The sequence below is a fragment of the Colletes gigas genome, unplaced genomic scaffold, assembly GCF_013123115.1.
Source record: "Colletes gigas isolate AHSC1104 unplaced genomic scaffold, ASM1312311v1 Colletes_gigas_Sc00004, whole genome shotgun sequence".
In the NCBI taxonomy this organism is placed as follows: Eukaryota; Metazoa; Arthropoda; class Insecta; order Hymenoptera; family Colletidae; genus Colletes; species Colletes gigas.
Window position 1 is genome coordinate 7150543 of NW_025106633.1, and position 17658 is coordinate 7168200.

General features: G+C 42.1%; 2 protein-coding genes across 4 annotated transcripts; one reads left to right on the forward strand and one right to left on the reverse strand.

The window, feature by feature from the left end:
- Positions 1-1824: 1824 nt before the first annotated feature.
- On the reverse strand, positions 1825-12398 carry LOC122394877. 2 transcript variants are annotated; one of them, XR_006258936.1, is made up of 19 exons: positions 12047-12398; positions 11347-11531; positions 10875-11051; positions 10655-10794; positions 10387-10571; positions 10168-10298; positions 9934-10053; positions 9527-9838; positions 9362-9455; positions 9219-9294; positions 8852-9112; positions 8589-8771; positions 8283-8438; positions 8075-8208; positions 7647-7982; positions 5885-7571; positions 4997-5722; positions 4584-4718; positions 2380-2477 (listed from the first exon to the last, which is right to left on the reverse strand). XR_006258936.1 is itself a non-coding variant. In XM_043392062.1 (18 exons), exons 1-18 carry the CDS (start codon positions 12266-12268, stop codon positions 2275-2277), a joined length of 5328 nt encoding a protein of 1775 aa, XP_043247997.1. In that variant the 5' UTR covers positions 12269-12398; the 3' UTR covers positions 1825-2274. The 2 variants fall into 2 exon arrangements, 1 of the variants encoding a protein (XP_043247997.1); XM_043392062.1 differs by lacking the exon at positions 4584-4718 and having other exon boundaries at positions 1825-2477.
- Positions 12399-13216: 818 nt separating this feature from the next.
- Positions 13217-17137, forward strand: LOC122405239 (conserved oligomeric Golgi complex subunit 1). 2 transcript variants are annotated; one of them, XM_043409824.1, is made up of 10 exons: positions 13217-13404; positions 13565-13732; positions 13806-14091; positions 14159-14360; positions 14428-14844; positions 14996-15902; positions 15968-16247; positions 16319-16528; positions 16656-16698; positions 16910-17045. In XM_043409824.1, exons 1-9 carry the CDS (start codon positions 13271-13273, stop codon positions 16671-16673), a joined length of 2622 nt encoding a protein of 873 aa, XP_043265759.1. In that variant the 5' UTR covers positions 13217-13270; the 3' UTR covers positions 16674-16698; positions 16910-17045. The 2 variants fall into 2 exon arrangements, with proteins under 2 accessions (XP_043265759.1, XP_043265758.1); XM_043409823.1 differs by lacking the exon at positions 16656-16698 and having other exon boundaries at positions 16910-17137.
- The last annotated feature ends 521 nt before the right edge of the window (positions 17138-17658 follow it).

A 17658-nucleotide genomic window follows, 5' to 3' on the forward strand; every position in this document is an offset into this window, starting at 1 on the left:
GACCTTTGCAACCGAAAATAATTTTTCCAAAATGATTTGAAACTTTTCATTTCATGGAAAAATTTGTCCACCTACTCGAATTTTTTTCTCGAAAATGCGTAGAAATTCGGGGGTATGTGTAATGACCAAAAATGATTGTAATTGACCTTTGCAACCGAAAATAATTTTTTTAGAACGATTTGAAATTTTTTAATTTCGCCGAAAAATTTCACATCTTCTCGAATTTTTTTCTCGAAAGTCGATAGAATTTCGAGGGTATGTCTAATCACAAAAAATGATTGTAATTGACCTTTGCAACCGACAATAATTTTTCCAAAATGATTTGAAACTTTTCATTTCATCGAAAAATTTGTCCACCTACTCGAATTTTTTTCTCGAAAATGCGTAGGAATTCGGGGGTATGTGTAATGACCAAAAATGATTGTAATTGACCTTTGCAACCGAAAATAATTTTTCCAAAATGATTTGAAACTTTTCATTTCATGGAAAAATTTGTCCACCTACTCGAATTTTTTTCTCGAAAATGCGTAGAAATTCGGGGGTATGTGTAATGACCAAAAATGATTGTAATTGACCTTTGCAACCGAAAATAATTTTTTTAGAACGATTTGAAATTTTTTAATTTCGCCGAAAATTTCACAGCTTCTCGAATTTTTTTCTCGAAATTGAGTAGGAATTCGGGGGTATGTCTATTCACCAAAAATGATTGTAATTGATTTTTACAACCGAATACAATTTTTCCAGAACGATTTGAAATTTTTGAATTTAATTGTTAATAACTTTTTAACGAAGCCTCAATCAACAAATTGGTATTTTTGATTTTCGTCTTATTTTGGCCCCTAGAATCCCCCATTAAAATTTTTCCCACAGTTGGTCGAATGCCCTTTATGTATATCTAACTCGAAGATAATGGACTTAGGGCCTCGTACGCCATTTTCCCCTGGACCCTAAAAATCGTACGTTCGTATCGAACAAGCCAGATAAATTCATTATGGGGAAGGAGGATCGTAGCTGCAAACACCAAGGGGATGGTTTCGGTAAAAATGCGTATTTGCTTTTATTGAAAAAAAAAGGTGTCTCCGTGTACGTGTCTGCGATGGTGTCGGTGTGTCGGACATAAATTGTCGATCGAGAAGTGTGTGTGTGCTCTTGAAGCCCGCGATTGCGATCGTGGCGACGCGATTGCTCGATCGTCGGTATTACAACGATAAACGTACGCGCGCGATTATCGATGAATAATCCCGCTTGAACGACACGAATGATCCACCGAGCGTGGCTCGTCAAAGTTCGCGTAAAAAAACGTGGCGTTGCGCGCGCAAATTACGATCGTTCCCGCGATCGAATCGAAGGCCGATCAATCACACCAGCCTCGACGGGAAAATTCGTTCCTACTATATTTATAGATATACATATACATACATACACTTTACATTTATAATATATTATATACCTACGGCTCGCTGTGTCTCGAGAACAAACGTCACCCATCCCCGGGGCACACTGTGCCTAATTGTACGTCCCATTTCCGGGTGTCCCTACGCACGGAAAAATCACTATCGTTACACGGTCGCCGGCACGGCGTCGCGACGCGTTCAGCCGCCCCTCGCTCTTTCGTCGTTTCTCGTTCTCGTTTCGCGCCTCGGCGACGATCGTTCTCAATAACAAGCGCAACGCCGTCGTCGAGTTCCCGCGCATCGACCGTGGCAGTATTACAACGTCGTTCGTCGGTGATTGGCTCGATGCGAAAAAAAAACAGCAGAGTTAAAGAACTAATTAAAAAAAATAAAAAAAAAAAAAAAAAAAAAAAAAATAGAAACACCGAGTACAATAAAGTTTGTCCCTAATTGTCGGTCGTGCGCGAAACAGATTAATTTAATCCACGCTTTTGAAAACGATTGACGCGAACGCGTTTCATGTTGCTCGTTCGTAAAGCTCGACCAAAGTCCGAACGATCGGGAGACGCGCGACGAGATAACACGCTCGCGTTGGAATCTCTGCCAGCGCGGGGCCAGTTCGGAGATTCGTACGCGCAGGTGGCGCGATCTCGCGTTCGAATGAAATCATCAGACAAGTTGCGTTTTAACAATGGAGAATCGTGTATTATTGTCTGATCTCGTGAGTGGCGCGGCTCGAACGGCGCTCGTTTCCCATTCTCGGTGGGTAACTCTCAGCCCCCCCACCACGCCACTGTCGATTCTGCGCGGTGACGCGAGTTCGAGGTGGTGGGGGGGTGGCGGGTCAGAAGCGTTCTAAGCTTTTCAACGTCGTGAGAAATCAATTCGCGGCGATCACGGCGGCCGCCGCCGAGGAGGACGACTTCTTCTTCAGCACGATGTCCTTGATGTTTAGATTGACCTTCTCCTTGCGCGGAGGCGGCACCGACTGCAGGCAAAACCTCTTGAAGGCCTCCAGTTCCCGCTCGGCGTCGTCCATTTCACCGTCCTCGAGGTCTATATCTTTGGGCGTGAATACGCTCTCTGCAAAAAACACGCTCTGAATACTAGAAGTCTGGGTGTACCCAGATCGAGTGGTGGACGGGGTGTGGGTGGGGGCGGTAGATCGGGCGGGGGTAGTAAAGATCTGCTGTGCATACGATTCTGTTCTTGGTCATTGAGAGTGTCGTTTTAGCCAAGGTACTGCCTGAGTATGGGTATATGCGAGAACGAGAATTGAAAGGGGAAGAAAATAGCTCCGGAGAAAATCTTGATCAGGGGACGAGAGGGGGGGAGCTAGGCAGACGAGAGTCTTCGACTTGCGTGTGCGACAGAGAAACTTGTGGAGACGAACTTTGTTTTTTTTCGCGGTATAGTCCATACGCATGCAGCATTTTGGGTAACGTCAGCAACCGACAGGGAAAAAGAGAGTATAACGTTGGAAAAAAAATAAATTCTTTTTTTTATTGATACGTCATCAGGCTGATCAAAGAGATAATCGCATCAACACCTATGTATCGTACTGGTCAATATCACAATCGAGAGTTTTTTTTTCTTTTTTTTTTTTGTGTTCAGGTAGTGTAGGCAAACTCGCTGTAACGATCGATCGAACTCGCCAAAGCATGACTCTCAACGAGCGGCCTACGTATTATCTTTTCTTTATCTTTCCTTTCTCTTTCCACAGTCGACACAAAACACTCGATTATACGATCAACTTCGTCCTCGCCGGTTCAACATCTAATGATCTAACGAGACGAGTCTCTAAACGTCATGCTTCCCGTCGTGTGTGATCCGCGTGCTCGCGATCCGTCGTCAACTTTCGAGGAGAAAGAACTAAAAAAGGAACGAAATGAAAAAATAGGGATAGAATTTTGGACATCCCTAGGTGTAGACAGAGAGAGAAAGAGAGAGAGACAGAGACTACAAGCTAACCTAATCTCGAGTATATGTATACATATATGTGTTGGGTATATATATTCGTAACGAGTTGATCGGTTCGAGGATTTTTAACGTACGAACGTTTTTGATTCTTTGCTTTCGCTCCTCAGTGGACACGAAACTATATTACGAATCTAAAAACATAGTATTTGCAAATGGACGTGATAATCCATGGACAAACCGAAGGAAAAAAACAGCTAAGAATTTTGAATTTACTTACGTTGGTACAGAAAAAGATAATTCCTAGATTGTTTGCGCGTATTATCGTGGGTTACAATTGAGGTTATGATCGAAAAATGTCGCAAAGATATTCGTTAAGTTATGTGGCGTTCGATCGCAAGAATTCCATTCCAATTATAACATCGATAATTACGGGAAGCAACGTGTTCTGTATATTGCATAATTATTTTCAGTCGTGGCGGCATCTGGAAACGCGAGTCTCTAACTATCTGCATCTATCTCGCTTGCTCCTGTCCGTAACCACACTTTTTCTTTGTCGGACAATGTTCTGTGAGAAATACACTCCCGAATTTGATGAAACTCGACCCTGCATCGCAAAATACGGGATTCCAAACCTCGACGTGAGTTTCGACGGACGCCACAGCGCCCTCTCTTGGAATGTTTCACAACTATATCGAGATTCAGGCAGTTGAAAAGAACGCCTACGAAGCATATCAAAATTACTCTGTTCGTGTCACCGCAGATTTAGGATGTAAAGTCTCCCTGTCGATTGGAACGCCTTAGGCCTTTCCATGCATATGTTATATATGTGGTAGCATGAGTGTACTTCTCAGAAGCATTGTTCTCATTTAGGAATGATACACGACGAGGAATGTTTAAACTTTTGACTGCTAAATGCTAAAATCTCTAGACTAGAAAATTGCGTATTTCTCTTAACACAGACACTATGTTTCTAGAGTCTAAAAGTATTCCTGTGTACTGAACAGGACGCGAATAAAAAGAGTCAAAAACGTCGTGCTTTAAAAATGCTTGGACTCGACTGGTCGAGAAACCTTTGTTTTAACGCAAGCATTAATTCCTATATATATATATATATATATATATATATGTATTATATTAATAATGTTTTACGCAGAGTGTGATCGCTACGGATTGCATTCGACAGAAAAAGTCACCTGGATTGGCCGTTAAAACGGGCCCGTTGGCACGCGCGGAACAGCGAAAAGAAAATAAAGAAAAGATAGTGCTCACTGGCCAAAGTTTCTTCCGGACAATCCCCAAGAATATTCGTGGCGGTCAATTCGAGGACATCCCGAGTGTATCCGGTATTCGAAAAATCATTTGACCTAGCCGAGACTTCGTCCTAACGCGGTACACTGCCCACTCCTGACGGAACGAAACGAAAGAAAAACTGTCGTCAGTGCGATTCAAACCTACTCGCTCGTCCATTGGCTTGTAACGGACGTTGCGATAAATTAATTTTTGTTTCATTGTAAAAAAAAAGAGAAAAAAGACAAAAAAAAAAAAAAAAGGGAAAAGAAAAAAATATACGTCTAACACCGGGAGCGAGATATGCAGCCCGGGGGTGTGTTAAGGAAAAAAAAAAACAAAAAATTGAAAGAAGCAAATTTACATGTTAAACTCTGATTATTGTTGTTTCTCACCAACGAGGTTCCAGTCATCTCCGCACTGTCTAGCGCCCGCGCCCCGTTTTTTCTTTTTCTTGCTCTTCCCGCCGGTGGTGGCAGCTATCGAGGCGTTTATCGCCTCTCTGACCGCCGTTTTCGCGCTCTGCACGTCCTTGATGCTAGTGTCGGTCCTCACTTTCGTCAACGTGACGCTGGTCCCCTTCAGGTTGATACCGTTCTCGGGTATCGGTTGACCGTTCGTCACCTTGCTGATCTGAATGTTCGCCAGGCCGCTGAGCGTCGTGCAGTCCGGCGTCAGTCTGCTCCTCAGCTCCGCGAGGCTCGACGGAATGATACCGTTAACGTGCTTCAAATTGGTGCTGTCCGTCGGTGTCCTGGACGACAGATCACCTTTGACTATATAATCGGGCTTTGGCGGAGACGTCAGACCCGCGTTTATCGCCTGCTGCAACGCTGGACTCCTGATAGTCACCATCCCGTTTTCTGATACTTTTATGATGGCCGCCTGCTGAGTCGGTGGCACTTTCATCGGCCCAAAAGCTGGATTCCTTATGGTCACCGTGTTCGTATTGGGATTATGAAGTATTCTCGCGGGCTCGTCCGCGTGATCGTTGCCAAACGGATCACTGTTCTGCACCATTGTCTGATTACCGTTGTTGCCAGAATTTCCTCCATTTTTATTCTTCTTCTTCTTCTTCTTGCCTGTGCTGCTCTGAGTCTGTTGCGTTTCCTTAGGCATGTCTGTAAATAGGGTACGAGAAATTAAAAAAAATGAACAATCTGAAAGAGTAAGTGTAAAATTCGACTGGAAAATCATCTCAAAATCAACTCGAATCAATCATTTTCCAAGACTCATCTTACACCTACCCACTTTTTAAAACACAACATTGCACTTATACCCACCCTTCTCTCCGGGTTTAGGGAGGAGATCCTGCTTCAGTTTTCCAGTGTCCACAACGATCACGTTGCCACCTGCCTGAGGACTGGCGTAGCTCGACTGAACGCCGCTCATCGGCGCAGCGATAATCGTGGTTTGTTTCGGAGGGTTCACCGGTTTGGGCAGTGGCGCTGATCTGATCGGTAACGGTTTCGCTGGCGCGTCTACCTTCGTTATCGTGATCCCAGGCGGCAACTTCAAGTTCTCTATGTTGATCTTCGAGTTCGCGCTGATGTCCTTGAACTGACTACTCAGCGGCGAGTTAACTCGTTCCGTGGCAGCTGGTTGAACCTCCGGTCGCTGTTTGATCGTCACCTGACTGGGCATTTTGTTCTGCGGCTTCTGATTGTCGCTCTTCGTTTGCTTATTCACGGTATTCGCAGTCGCCATTTTGTTGTTCTTGGTCGAGTTCAACTGACCGTTCTTATCCTGTTGCTGGGCCTTCTTCTTCTGGTTCTCGTTGGTCATGTTCTGCGACGTCTTCTGCGATATGGGCGTCTGAGGAGGAGTGTTTATTTTCGTCTGCTTCTTGCTAGACACGTTCTTGTTCTTGTTCACCACGTTTTGCTGCAGCACGTTCTCCTTGTTCTCCGTGTTCTTCTTCTCCTTTTTGGACTTTGTCTTCGTCTCCGTTATACACTGCTGCTGAAGCTTCTTCTCGTCCACCTGTTTACCTTTGGTCTTCTCATTGTTCGCCTGCTGCCTCGCGTTCTTCTCGCAAATTTTGTTCTGCGTCTGTTGCTTCGAGTTGTTCGACTGCTGCAGCTTGTTCCCCTGCTGCAACGAATTGTTGTTGTTGTTCGTGTTGTTGTTGTTGTTGTTGTTCGCTTTGGTTTTCTTCTTCTTCCCGCTGATGTTCTGATTCTGCTCGTTCTCCAATTTCGGCAGAGCGACCTCCTTCGTTTGACCATTCACCAGCGTGAACAGAACTTTATCCTCGGCCGGTGTTTGACCCTTCAACGTGATCGTGACCGTCGGTTCGGCGCTGTTCGACTCCATCACCCTCTTGATGGTCACGATCTGAGGCTGCGTCTCCGTTTGAACCGGTTTCTTCGTTTCTTTCGCCTTCGCCTCCTCCATTTTCTTCAGCTTCTTTCTCTCTTTCTTCGTCAATTTCTTATCGTTCAAGTCTAGAGCCAATGACTTCTCCACAGCATTGCTCGCGTTGTGTTTACCGTTTGCGCCATTGCTGATGGTCAACGGTTTGTTAGGTTTGTTACCAACGTCAATTTTGTCAGTTTTGGCGGTCGTCTTGTTCGTTTGTCCGGACACCACCGTCTTATCGAGCTTACTGATATTAATACTTTTGTTCTTTAGATTCGTATTCACAGGTGCAGTCTTCGTTTTGCTGTTTATACTACTTGTACTACAACTACTGCTGCTACAGCTACTGCTACTAGTGTTACTACTATTGCTACAAACTTCTTGCTTGTCTTTCTTTTTATTACTTAATTGCTTTACAGTCGGCAATGCTACTGGCGGTGACGTAGGTAAAATAGATACTTCGGGTAGATTACACTGAGGTAATAATCTTTGAGGAACAGGTTTCTGCGGATCTACGACCGTGATCGTTACTTCCGGCGTCTTTTTTTGCAGCTCTATAAGCTTTTGTCTTTCTGCTTCTTGTCTATCTCGTTTGAGCTTCTCGTCCAACTGCAACGAACAGAACAGATTAATAAATTATACATATTGCCATATAGTCTAGTAGTAAAATCTATTGCAACCAACCTTCCGTTGCTTCTGTCGAGCCTTTTTCTCCGCCTTCTTGTTATTATCCTTTTTCCCGTTTTGATTTCCTTCGATGAACTCGAGCAGCTCCTCCAAGTTTCTCTGATCCCGTTGGTCCGGCTGTACCGTGGAGGCGGTCGAGACCGGTGTATTCGATCTAGGCGCCCAATTCGTTATCGCCTTCGTTTCCGTGTTCGGGTTAGTCGACAAAGATTCCGACGAGCTCTTCGAGGGGCTACACGCAGCTTTACACTTTTTAGCCTTTTTCTTGGTCAACAGCTGCCTTAATCGTTCCCTCATTTCGTTATAATTTCGACTAACCGGCGCTACGGAGGCCTGCAAGAAACAACCCACCAACTGTTCTCAAAAACGCCACGACGCCACGGTTTGTCGTATAAAATAAAAAAACATTGACAAAATCCACTTACAACTCCATGCCCAAACACTTCACAGTAACAACAGTCACAATGCCTACTTGAGTCTCTTTGTGCTGAACTACTGGTCGAACAAGAGTCCTCTTGACTGCTCCCCGAGTCCGAACAATCACCGTCTCCAGAACTCACTGAAGACAGAATGTTACGCTTGTACAATTATAAAAAATCATTCACGGTTCTAACGCTTCGAACGGATACTGACGGTCGTTGCAAGACACTCGCTTGATGTGCTCGACGTTCGCTTGTTTGTGACACGCGTGCGACGAATGGTTGTTGTGTGTGTGAGATCTGTGAGGAGGACCCGTGTTCTTCACCAGGTCTGGAAATGGTCCGTGCGCGTGCGGAGGATGAGCCGTACCTGGTCAATTTCAGAAAAGAATACCACTGATCAATTAACCCCTCGTTAACCCCTTGCCTTACGATTTAATCTCCAACTGTGCGTGCTTGTCACGTCTCTGAGACGTAATTGCAAGCCAAGGGGTTAATATTCTCTAACTCTGGTAATTACCTTGATGCGTTGTATGATTGTGAGTGGTACTCTGCGTCTGCGTTGTAGAATGCCTCGTTTGCGTTTGAGCGGACTGTGTAGAGCCAGTTTTCACCGCTGGTTTATTTGGTTCCTGATTAGTCTTCACGGCGGAGGGTGACACTGGCTTCGGATGGTTGTTCAAACCGACCATTTCAGGTACAGCTAATAAACACGATCAAGGATTATATCGGTAGGAGTATCGGCTGTAATGGGGAAATAAAATTTTCGTTTCTCATAATTACATTCCGTCAAACAGGGACAAGTGACCCACTTCCGTTTCGAGTTCAACAGACAGAGACAAAGAGGATCGAGGACCTTCCGTTTCCTGTTCATCAGATCCCTCGCGTGCTGATACACGCACGCACATGGCTCCGGTTCGGACGTTCTCAAATCGGTATCCTCCGGTACAGTTTTCACCTCCTTTCCTTCGTTCTCCATCTCTGTACTCTCCGCCTCCTCCACTTTTTTCTTCACCTGCGTTGCAGAACAATTTGCCGTGTCTTCTAAAATAGAGTTTACGAAACAGAATAATATAACTTCTATTGGACTTTTGTAGTAACACGTACAAGCTTAATCGTATGGTTTTTCATATTAGAGCGACTTTCTCACCTAAAAAACCATTGATCAGTTGTGGAAAAGGATTCTCTAACGGTAATTCTATATTGTCTGTGTCGCTTTCATCGTCCTGCAAATTAATCCAGTTGAATCAACGATATTTTAGCAACGAAAATAACATTTAAACAAATTCTTACGGTCGGAGATAGAGGAGGTCCCATACACATGGGACATTCGCAACGTTTCTCTTCCTCTGCATTGTTTTCTAAACACCCAACCTCGTAACGAGCCCTTGAATGTTCAACAAAACGTTTGCAGGTTATTAATACGTATAAAATTATAGACGATTAAATAAAGCGTACCTGACAGACTTAATCGCGATCTGAGCTAAATGACAAGTCGCGCGAGCATAATCGGAAAAGTCTGGATCGTCTTGACCGTTGACATAAATATCCGTAGCCGTCAGCACGCCCGTTATGTCGGCCAATTTTTGATGCTGAGCTTTATTCCAGTCATCTAACAAGATTTGAACTATCTCAATACTCGGGGGCATATTGAGCGAATCCAAACTAAAATCTGGAGTTGGACTTAAAGGCCTACTGTCCATTCCAGATATACCAACTTTTGCTTGTGACGCAAGCGTCGACAATTGACCATCGACCTCTTGCAATTCGCTAAAATAAAGAGCAACGCTGTACCCTCGATAACGAATGCGCGCGACGGGATACTGTATTTTTCATAGTACTTCACTATATTCGCGTCAACATACTTTCCACCGACGGGCGATTTGTTCAACATGTGCTGCTCCATAAGTTTCCTACTCGCTGTGAACAATTCCCAGGCCTCCCTTATTTGCCTGAGCCTGGTCATTCGAACTGCTTGTTCTGCACTGAAATATGCACTGCTTATGAAACTTTGCCCGTACACTGGCTTCCATGCAATAAGGCAAACGTGTACACCTTTGTCTCTACTAAACGCAAGGGAAATTTGTGCCATCGCTTACTTGTATTTGTCCATCCATGGCTCAGTTTCTGGCCACAGGTCCCCTATTACCGTCATCTCTTCATCAAATGATAAATATCGATGAACGAGATCTTGGTATTCCGTGCCTTTCAAAGGCAACAGTTTCCTTAACTGCGAAACAAAAGAATTACTTCAACACCGAACAAACCAAAGCCCGGTTTCGAGTACCAGGAGATCGCTATCTGATCAATCCATTTACCTGTACAATGAAAGACGGCAAATTGTTTTGTACCAACGGATCATCGTATACATAAATCTGATACAACTTTTTAATGAAACAATCCCACGACAAATTAAACTTGCACAGATGATCCTTCAACGGTTTAACTAATTCAGAAATCTGCGAAGCCGTCGATATCAACGCGTCGTAATCATCTAAAAGACCTACGCATAGAATACATGAACTGAACATAGACAGTAATTAATAGGGATCAACGGACTGCCTTAAGAAATAACATATATGCTACCTGTAAGAAAAATTTCTGCTAAGTTATTTACACTACGATCATGTAGAAGAGCTAACAATCGAACTTTTACTTCTACAACAAATTCCTGCGCCTGACTCACTAGCCTCATGAACAACTGGCGGGGATCCCTCTTACATAGTCTGAAAAGAAATACTACGTTCATATCCGCTTACTCCATTTCGTGAATATCGGTTATCCGAATGACATTGATGGAACTCACTGTAGAACAATATCATGCATATTATCTACAGAAAGCACGCTCTGTTGCAGTTGTAAGCTTCCTGAAGTACAAGAGGCTTCCAATGCGGCGTTAAAAGAGGTCCGTATATGTTGTCTCAATTCAGTCCATAGATTTTGAAACTTCATAGCCTTCTGCAGTTCCTCTCTGAACAATTCTCTGCAATAATAATTCATCCTACTGAAACCATCCATTTGACCTTCGTCTTCATCAATACAGTAGTGCCCACACAAGTGACTGGATTTTTGCCTACTTATCGGTTGTTATGTTGTATTGTTATCGCTACATTGTATATATGGTTTGATTTTGAACAAGTAACCATGTAAATTTTGAATTTTGAGAAGTAACCATGGCTGGTTCCGAGCTTGGTCACTTGTGTGGATGCTACTGTACTCGTTTTCACAAGCAGCGAGTGGCTGTTCAAGGATTAAATTGCAGGAACAACGATAATTACCTCTTAGCTTTAAATATATCACAGGAGCATGCATCTTTTCCTCTAGAAGGACTATCTATACTGCTGCTGTTCAAATTCTCTACAACATTGTCCAAACTCTTTCTCCGTGAGCTCTGCTCAATGGTCTCAGGATCTCTTGCACCCTTAATAAATGCAATGATCGCGCTCTCATTTGGCGCCATGTTCTGGAAATACAGTTGAATTTATAGTACAGCGAGGTAAATAGAAATACAGGTAGGAAATAGCAAAGATACCCTCGCAGTTGTCGATTTTGAACGATCGATAGTTTCCTAAATTATCAAACAGTACTAAACGTTAATGTTTTCCATGCTGGATCGTCTCAGTTAAATTTCTGAGAGCATAGTATCGCATCGTGGATGGGGCTTATACCGTTTGGAGCAAGTGCAGGTAATGGGAAAGAAGTTGGGATTCATAGTAATTTTACAATTATGTACATATAATCTGCATTGGAAGTAATTTTTAGATGCTCGAGTCCTACTAATTTATTGAATGTTTCGGTTGCCATTCCACTGAATTGTCATTATGCAACGAAATTTATGCGAATCGAGGAGTTCGATCGACGCGAAGTCAATATCGATCCCGTCACGCTTCCTTTGAAAAAGATATCAATCGTTTGTAATCGATATCTGCGAAGGTGCGAATGCTTTTCGTGAGTCCGTTGCTAGCGGGGAAACATTACCACGACAGGAACGGCGTCCGCGACGACAGGAGACCTGACAGCGTCGTCCCCGTAATCGGCGACGGGGTCCGTGCCCTGTAGCGTGGGATCGTCGTTCGCATCAGTGCAGCCATCGCGAGTTGCATCGTCTGCGTGTTTCTTAGCGAGAACGTCACCCATCGCTGCTACGTTGCTTTCTCTTGTCCTGTTGCATTGACCGTCCTCGCCGTCGCTGCCGCTCATTCTATCACCGCGTGGTGCAACTGGCTCGCCAAATGGATCGTACGCGATTACTTTTAACGGGCTACACGGCAATCGATACGTTTTTTCACGGGTTTTACTCCGAACCGCGTAAACACCTAAACCGCATTCAATCAACATTCGCTCAATATGGCGTCTCGCGTGCTCGTACCGTGGTTCAACATAGCGCCGCGTGGTGGCGTGCTCCGGCGATTGCGTGTTTCAGCCAGCGATGGGTCTTCGTTCAATCTCGTTCCGGCTTCCAACATTTCGAGCAAATCAAAACTACGAATCGGATGGCGGCGAGTTTCCCGCGAAAACCACTGCCTGTTGTCAACGACTTTCGCGACAGCAAGCTCCCTATCTTAAATTAAACATACAATATATATACAAAATTGCCATTCGGGCAATGGTTTTATCTTTAGTATGATCCCTATCTGTCGAACAAGAAGCATCAACCATATCTACAATTCTATTTAGAATCGGAAGACTGTTTATGCTTCTAAGTCTGACTAGTTATAAATGCAATACCTAATTTAGTCTTAAGATGATTGTATCTAATCTTGTTAACAAATAAATATATTTTTATCTTAAAAAATGCGTTTTATAAAATCCCATCCTAAGGTACTTTAAATGTATCATAAAATTCCTTTCATCAAACATATTTGGTTACAATTTATTACGTGTATCTTACAAAATATATATGTGTACATGGTTTATTTTATTCGCAAGCCACCTATAGGCTTGGGTTGCGAGCCCAACGTTTATTAATAAATACAATATAATTAATTTGTATCACAGATTACCTCGTCCGTGTTTGCATATTAATTTATCGTTTGAGAATCGGAGAAAACGAGTGAAGCGCTATCTGGCGCGCGAAAATCATCAACAGTTCCGTCGGATGCAGTTGATAAGAATGCAACATAAGTTTGTGTTGATTTTGTATTACGTGTGAACACCTGGGAATACCATACTCGAGATACGTGGACAGAAATTGTCAGAAAAATGACAACGAATTATTTAGAGCTGGATATTAATAAACTGTTCGAGGATTTCACGATCAAAGAAATCGAGGGGATTCAGAAGAAGATACAACATGAAAGTGACAGGAAGAAAATAGAGCTTAGAACTTTAGTTGGGTAAAGTTCATTTCAGTCAATGATTTATTATTTTTGTTTTTCTTTATTAGTCTGTATTAACATTTGTATAGTAGTTGGATGTTAGTAAATCACTGTTAAAAAAAAGAAGGTTATCGGTGTGCTGTTTGTGTACATTCAATGATCGATTAAACATTTTTAGGGAAAGGTATCGAGATTTGATATTGGCTGCAGATACAATTGGGAACATGAAAGTAACTTCGGAACGTGTTATATCGAGGATCACTAACATAGAAGACAAATTTCGAGAATTACAAAAGAAATATCTTATTGGTTTCAAAATGGAACCAGTTACGAACCAGACCGATAGGTAGTTTTATTAATTTCTTCTTTCACCTGATTACAATATACTTGCTGTTTTACAAAGATTTATTGATTTGCAGGAAGGTAGAGGGAATTCAAGATTCGGTTATTATTCAAATAAAAATTTTAATGGATATACCGCAACATATTTGGTCCAGTATCGAAAGCAAAAATTTGTTATTTGCCACTCAGTTGTACTTAGTAGCTCAACATATAAATTACAGTTTGTTATTCGAAGTGGGAACTACAGAGCTATCGAAGAAATATCAAATTGTTTCCAAACAGTGGGACATAATTAGTCAGTTCAAAAATATTATATTAAACGAATGCTATAATATATTGCAATCGTTGGATGTACAGTCGGAGGTTGGTATTAATTCAGATACATAGATTTATGTCTACCGCAGTATTAAAAATGTTACTTTCATTTTAGAGCATAGCAAACTGTTTGGCGGCGCTCGTATTGTTAAACGGATCGTCGTTCTCGGATTTATTGGAAATGTTAATATCTATGCGGAATCGTGCTATTAAATTCGTTGTTACGGACGAGAACGATAGTAACGTTAAGAACAAAATAAAATTATGCATTGAAATCTTAATACAGACGGTCAATTTAATTTATTCTTGTTTTATACGTAAGTACAGCATATATTCGTTTATCATACATGTGCTACATTATAACGCGTTCATCGACTATTACAGGCACCAACGATAAATCAGGAGGCCTCGTTTTACAGTATATAACAAAAATTCAAGACCATGAAGCACACTCGTTATTGTCTCAGTTAGACTTCAATCAAGAATTATTGCAGGAATTTCTCCCGCCAGTAATAAAACAGCATAAACTATTCGTTCAAAGCACTCCGGAAAATTTCCTTTTGCCAGATCTTCAAAAGAATATTAAATCTTGGCTCGAATGGGTCGCTGAATTTTGCAACCTGGAGGTTGCAAAACTTTTAAATCTAATAGTATCCATAAAAGGTTTATACTACGTTCGCGAGGAAGCCGTTAGTATCAATCTACCAGAAAATTGGAATTCAATTTGGGAAGAACTTTCTCTACCGAGGATAACATTTTGGGTGGAATTTTTTCAACCTATCATATCGCAACGGGTGAAAAGTACGTAACATAAATATAGAATGTACAGGGTGTCTCAAATTTTAACGGTGAAACTTTGTCGAATGATCTGTATTAACCTAAAAAATCTGGGACACCCTGTATAATGAGGAGAATTTTGAAATGAGAAACAAAATTTTGAATAATTCATTAGGTATTATAAACGACAAATGGATGGAAACTATAGCTGCATTGAAGTCTGACATAGCAGATTTGCTGAAGAAACTAGTTCACGACAAATTCGAGTATCCAGAGCATGATCTGCGGTGGTTCGTTTGGAAGGATTCCCCGAGCGATATTCCCCAGAAGCTTACAAAAAATGGCGGACCGGATAACAGAAGATCCTTATTGATGAAGACTAAAGGGTACTCGCCGAATATTCTCAAGTTGTGCGAAAGCTTCGACGCGAGTTTGCACGCTTTGCTTTCTGACCTCGAGCAATACTTGTACGAGACCGAACGCGTAATGTCTATAAAAGAGAACTTATTATCGACGAACATATCGTTGATTTCCGACACGTTCTCCGACCGCGTAGAAATCCAGGAACACTTGCAAACGATCAGCACCAGCATGATACAAGATTTCATAAGCTTCGTGAAGACGACATGCGTTAACGATAAACCGGAACATGGTCAGCGTGAGATAAATACTATCGTGATGGCGAGATTCCTCTTGGCATTGACGACGTTGGGTTCGAACCTGAATAAATGTTTCACGCTTGCAAAGGTGCCCGGCTTGACTATCACGAACATGAAATGGCAGTCGATCTGCGACAAACTGAAAGAAGAGAGCATTTCCGTGTGGGCGAGCTGGGCTGCCTCTTATAAAACTAAAATGAACGAACACAAACGCAAGTACATATCCAAAGAGCCGCTCGACGGTTTTCGAATACACTTGGTCATCTCGGAGTGGGAGAAAGTAACTATCGAGGAAGACTCTGGGGAGGGTAAAAGGATAAAGTCTGAAATCTTGGTGCCCTATCAGCCGTCCATACAATTGCAAAAGTTTCTAACCGCAGTTAGTAAAGATTTAAATAAAATTATACCACACACTCTTCCAAAGTAAGTTGTGCATTACATTCGAGTCTTCGTTGCATACTGGAATCACAAATATTTATTAATTGCAGAAAAGTGCTCCACGAAATCATAGAAGACGTTGCCGTAGAATTGTTGAATTATTATTTAACCGCGTTGAGCAATGTGAACCTTTCACAGAAACAGGCTTTACAAGTATTGTTTGATATCAAATATTGCACTCTGCTCATGGTGCCACGAGAGAATAAAACTTTGTCTGATTTGTCAGCAAGGGCCTGCGACAGCGTACTGTCCAAAATAGATCCGTTCGATTATGATGTATTCAATCCGTTCATTCACACCAATGTGAAGAAAAGCGCCCAGAGATCTCTGGTGAGCATTTGAAGAAGCTAAATAGTTTGTTACAAGACATTCGTATCTCAACTTGTGTTTCTATTTTCTAGCTCATATTGGGGAATTTGGTACCGCATTTGGAACAGCTCCATTCAATTTTGGGCGCACGAAGCGAGTACGGTAACAGCGAAGGTGTAAAATTGGATTTGCCTTCGGTGTTGGCTTTGTGCACCGGTGCACCATGGTTTCCACCTTTGACCGTGACAGCTCCAGCCAGAAATTTACCCCTAGTGTCCGTGACGTTGCCAGAAAAAGCACAGGTAAATACGATATTCACAAATGTTCAGAAACCATCGCGTTTATTTAAACATATCGTTTCGTACAAACGTCTCTGTCACACGCTTACATGTATACATTTATTTCATATATATGCGTCTGTACTCTTAGATTGCCAGAACATTCTGATAAGATAGATCGAGCATTCGATGCGGTAAGGAAACGATACTGCATGCCGCGTTTTCCGTTAAACAACACTAATTTTTTAACACTCGAAATAATTTTGCGTTGTTTTTGTGTGTTACAAACATAATTTATTTTATCGTGCACATAAATCGTACGCGATGAATCACGATTGCGTGGTCAGATACACGATTTGATAGAACTGGCTCTAGATATTGAAAATAATTGCTTGTACATTGTAGCGTAAAAAAGTCACGAACAAGGAAAACACGAAGATCGATTCCGCTGGTGCTACGATCAAATCCGGAGCGGCTGCATTTTTCGGAGCAATGGGCACCGACTGGTTTAGCAGTAGTTAATTTATTTATTTAATTCGCCGTTACGAACATTGTAAATATAATTAAATGTATATATACGTAAATACTAGATTTATATTATGTAAATATCATATTATCGACGAAGATTGCCTTTTTGACAGCATTGGTCAGTATTGAATAAAAAGTTTTATACAATCTTTAATACCTCGTTATCGTATTCACCTAATTCATAACCATTATTAATATGCATCAACTAACGGTTATAAATCGTGAAAGAAGGGAATAATTCTAACCTTACTTACAAACACGGTTCCCGCTTTTTTTAACCGTTCAGTGCAGCCATCTAGTAGCGAACGAAGCTTACTACCCTCGAAGCTAACGTGCAGTGCAGGAAGTGCTCATTGCACGCTCTGTACGGTAGTGTCTCTACCGGAAGTTGCTCCAACCAATTTTCAAATGTCACTGACCGATACGAATGATCGATTTCACGGCTTTCACTATAAGAAAATAAACTACAACTATAAATAAATGTTTCACCGATCGCGGTTCAAATAATCGGTGTTTATCAACGATCGATTCGACTTGCAAAACGCACTGCTAAACGACAGCTAGCAATCGCTGCTAAACACCATTTCCTTTCGAAATAATGTAATTACACGAAACTAAACATTCGA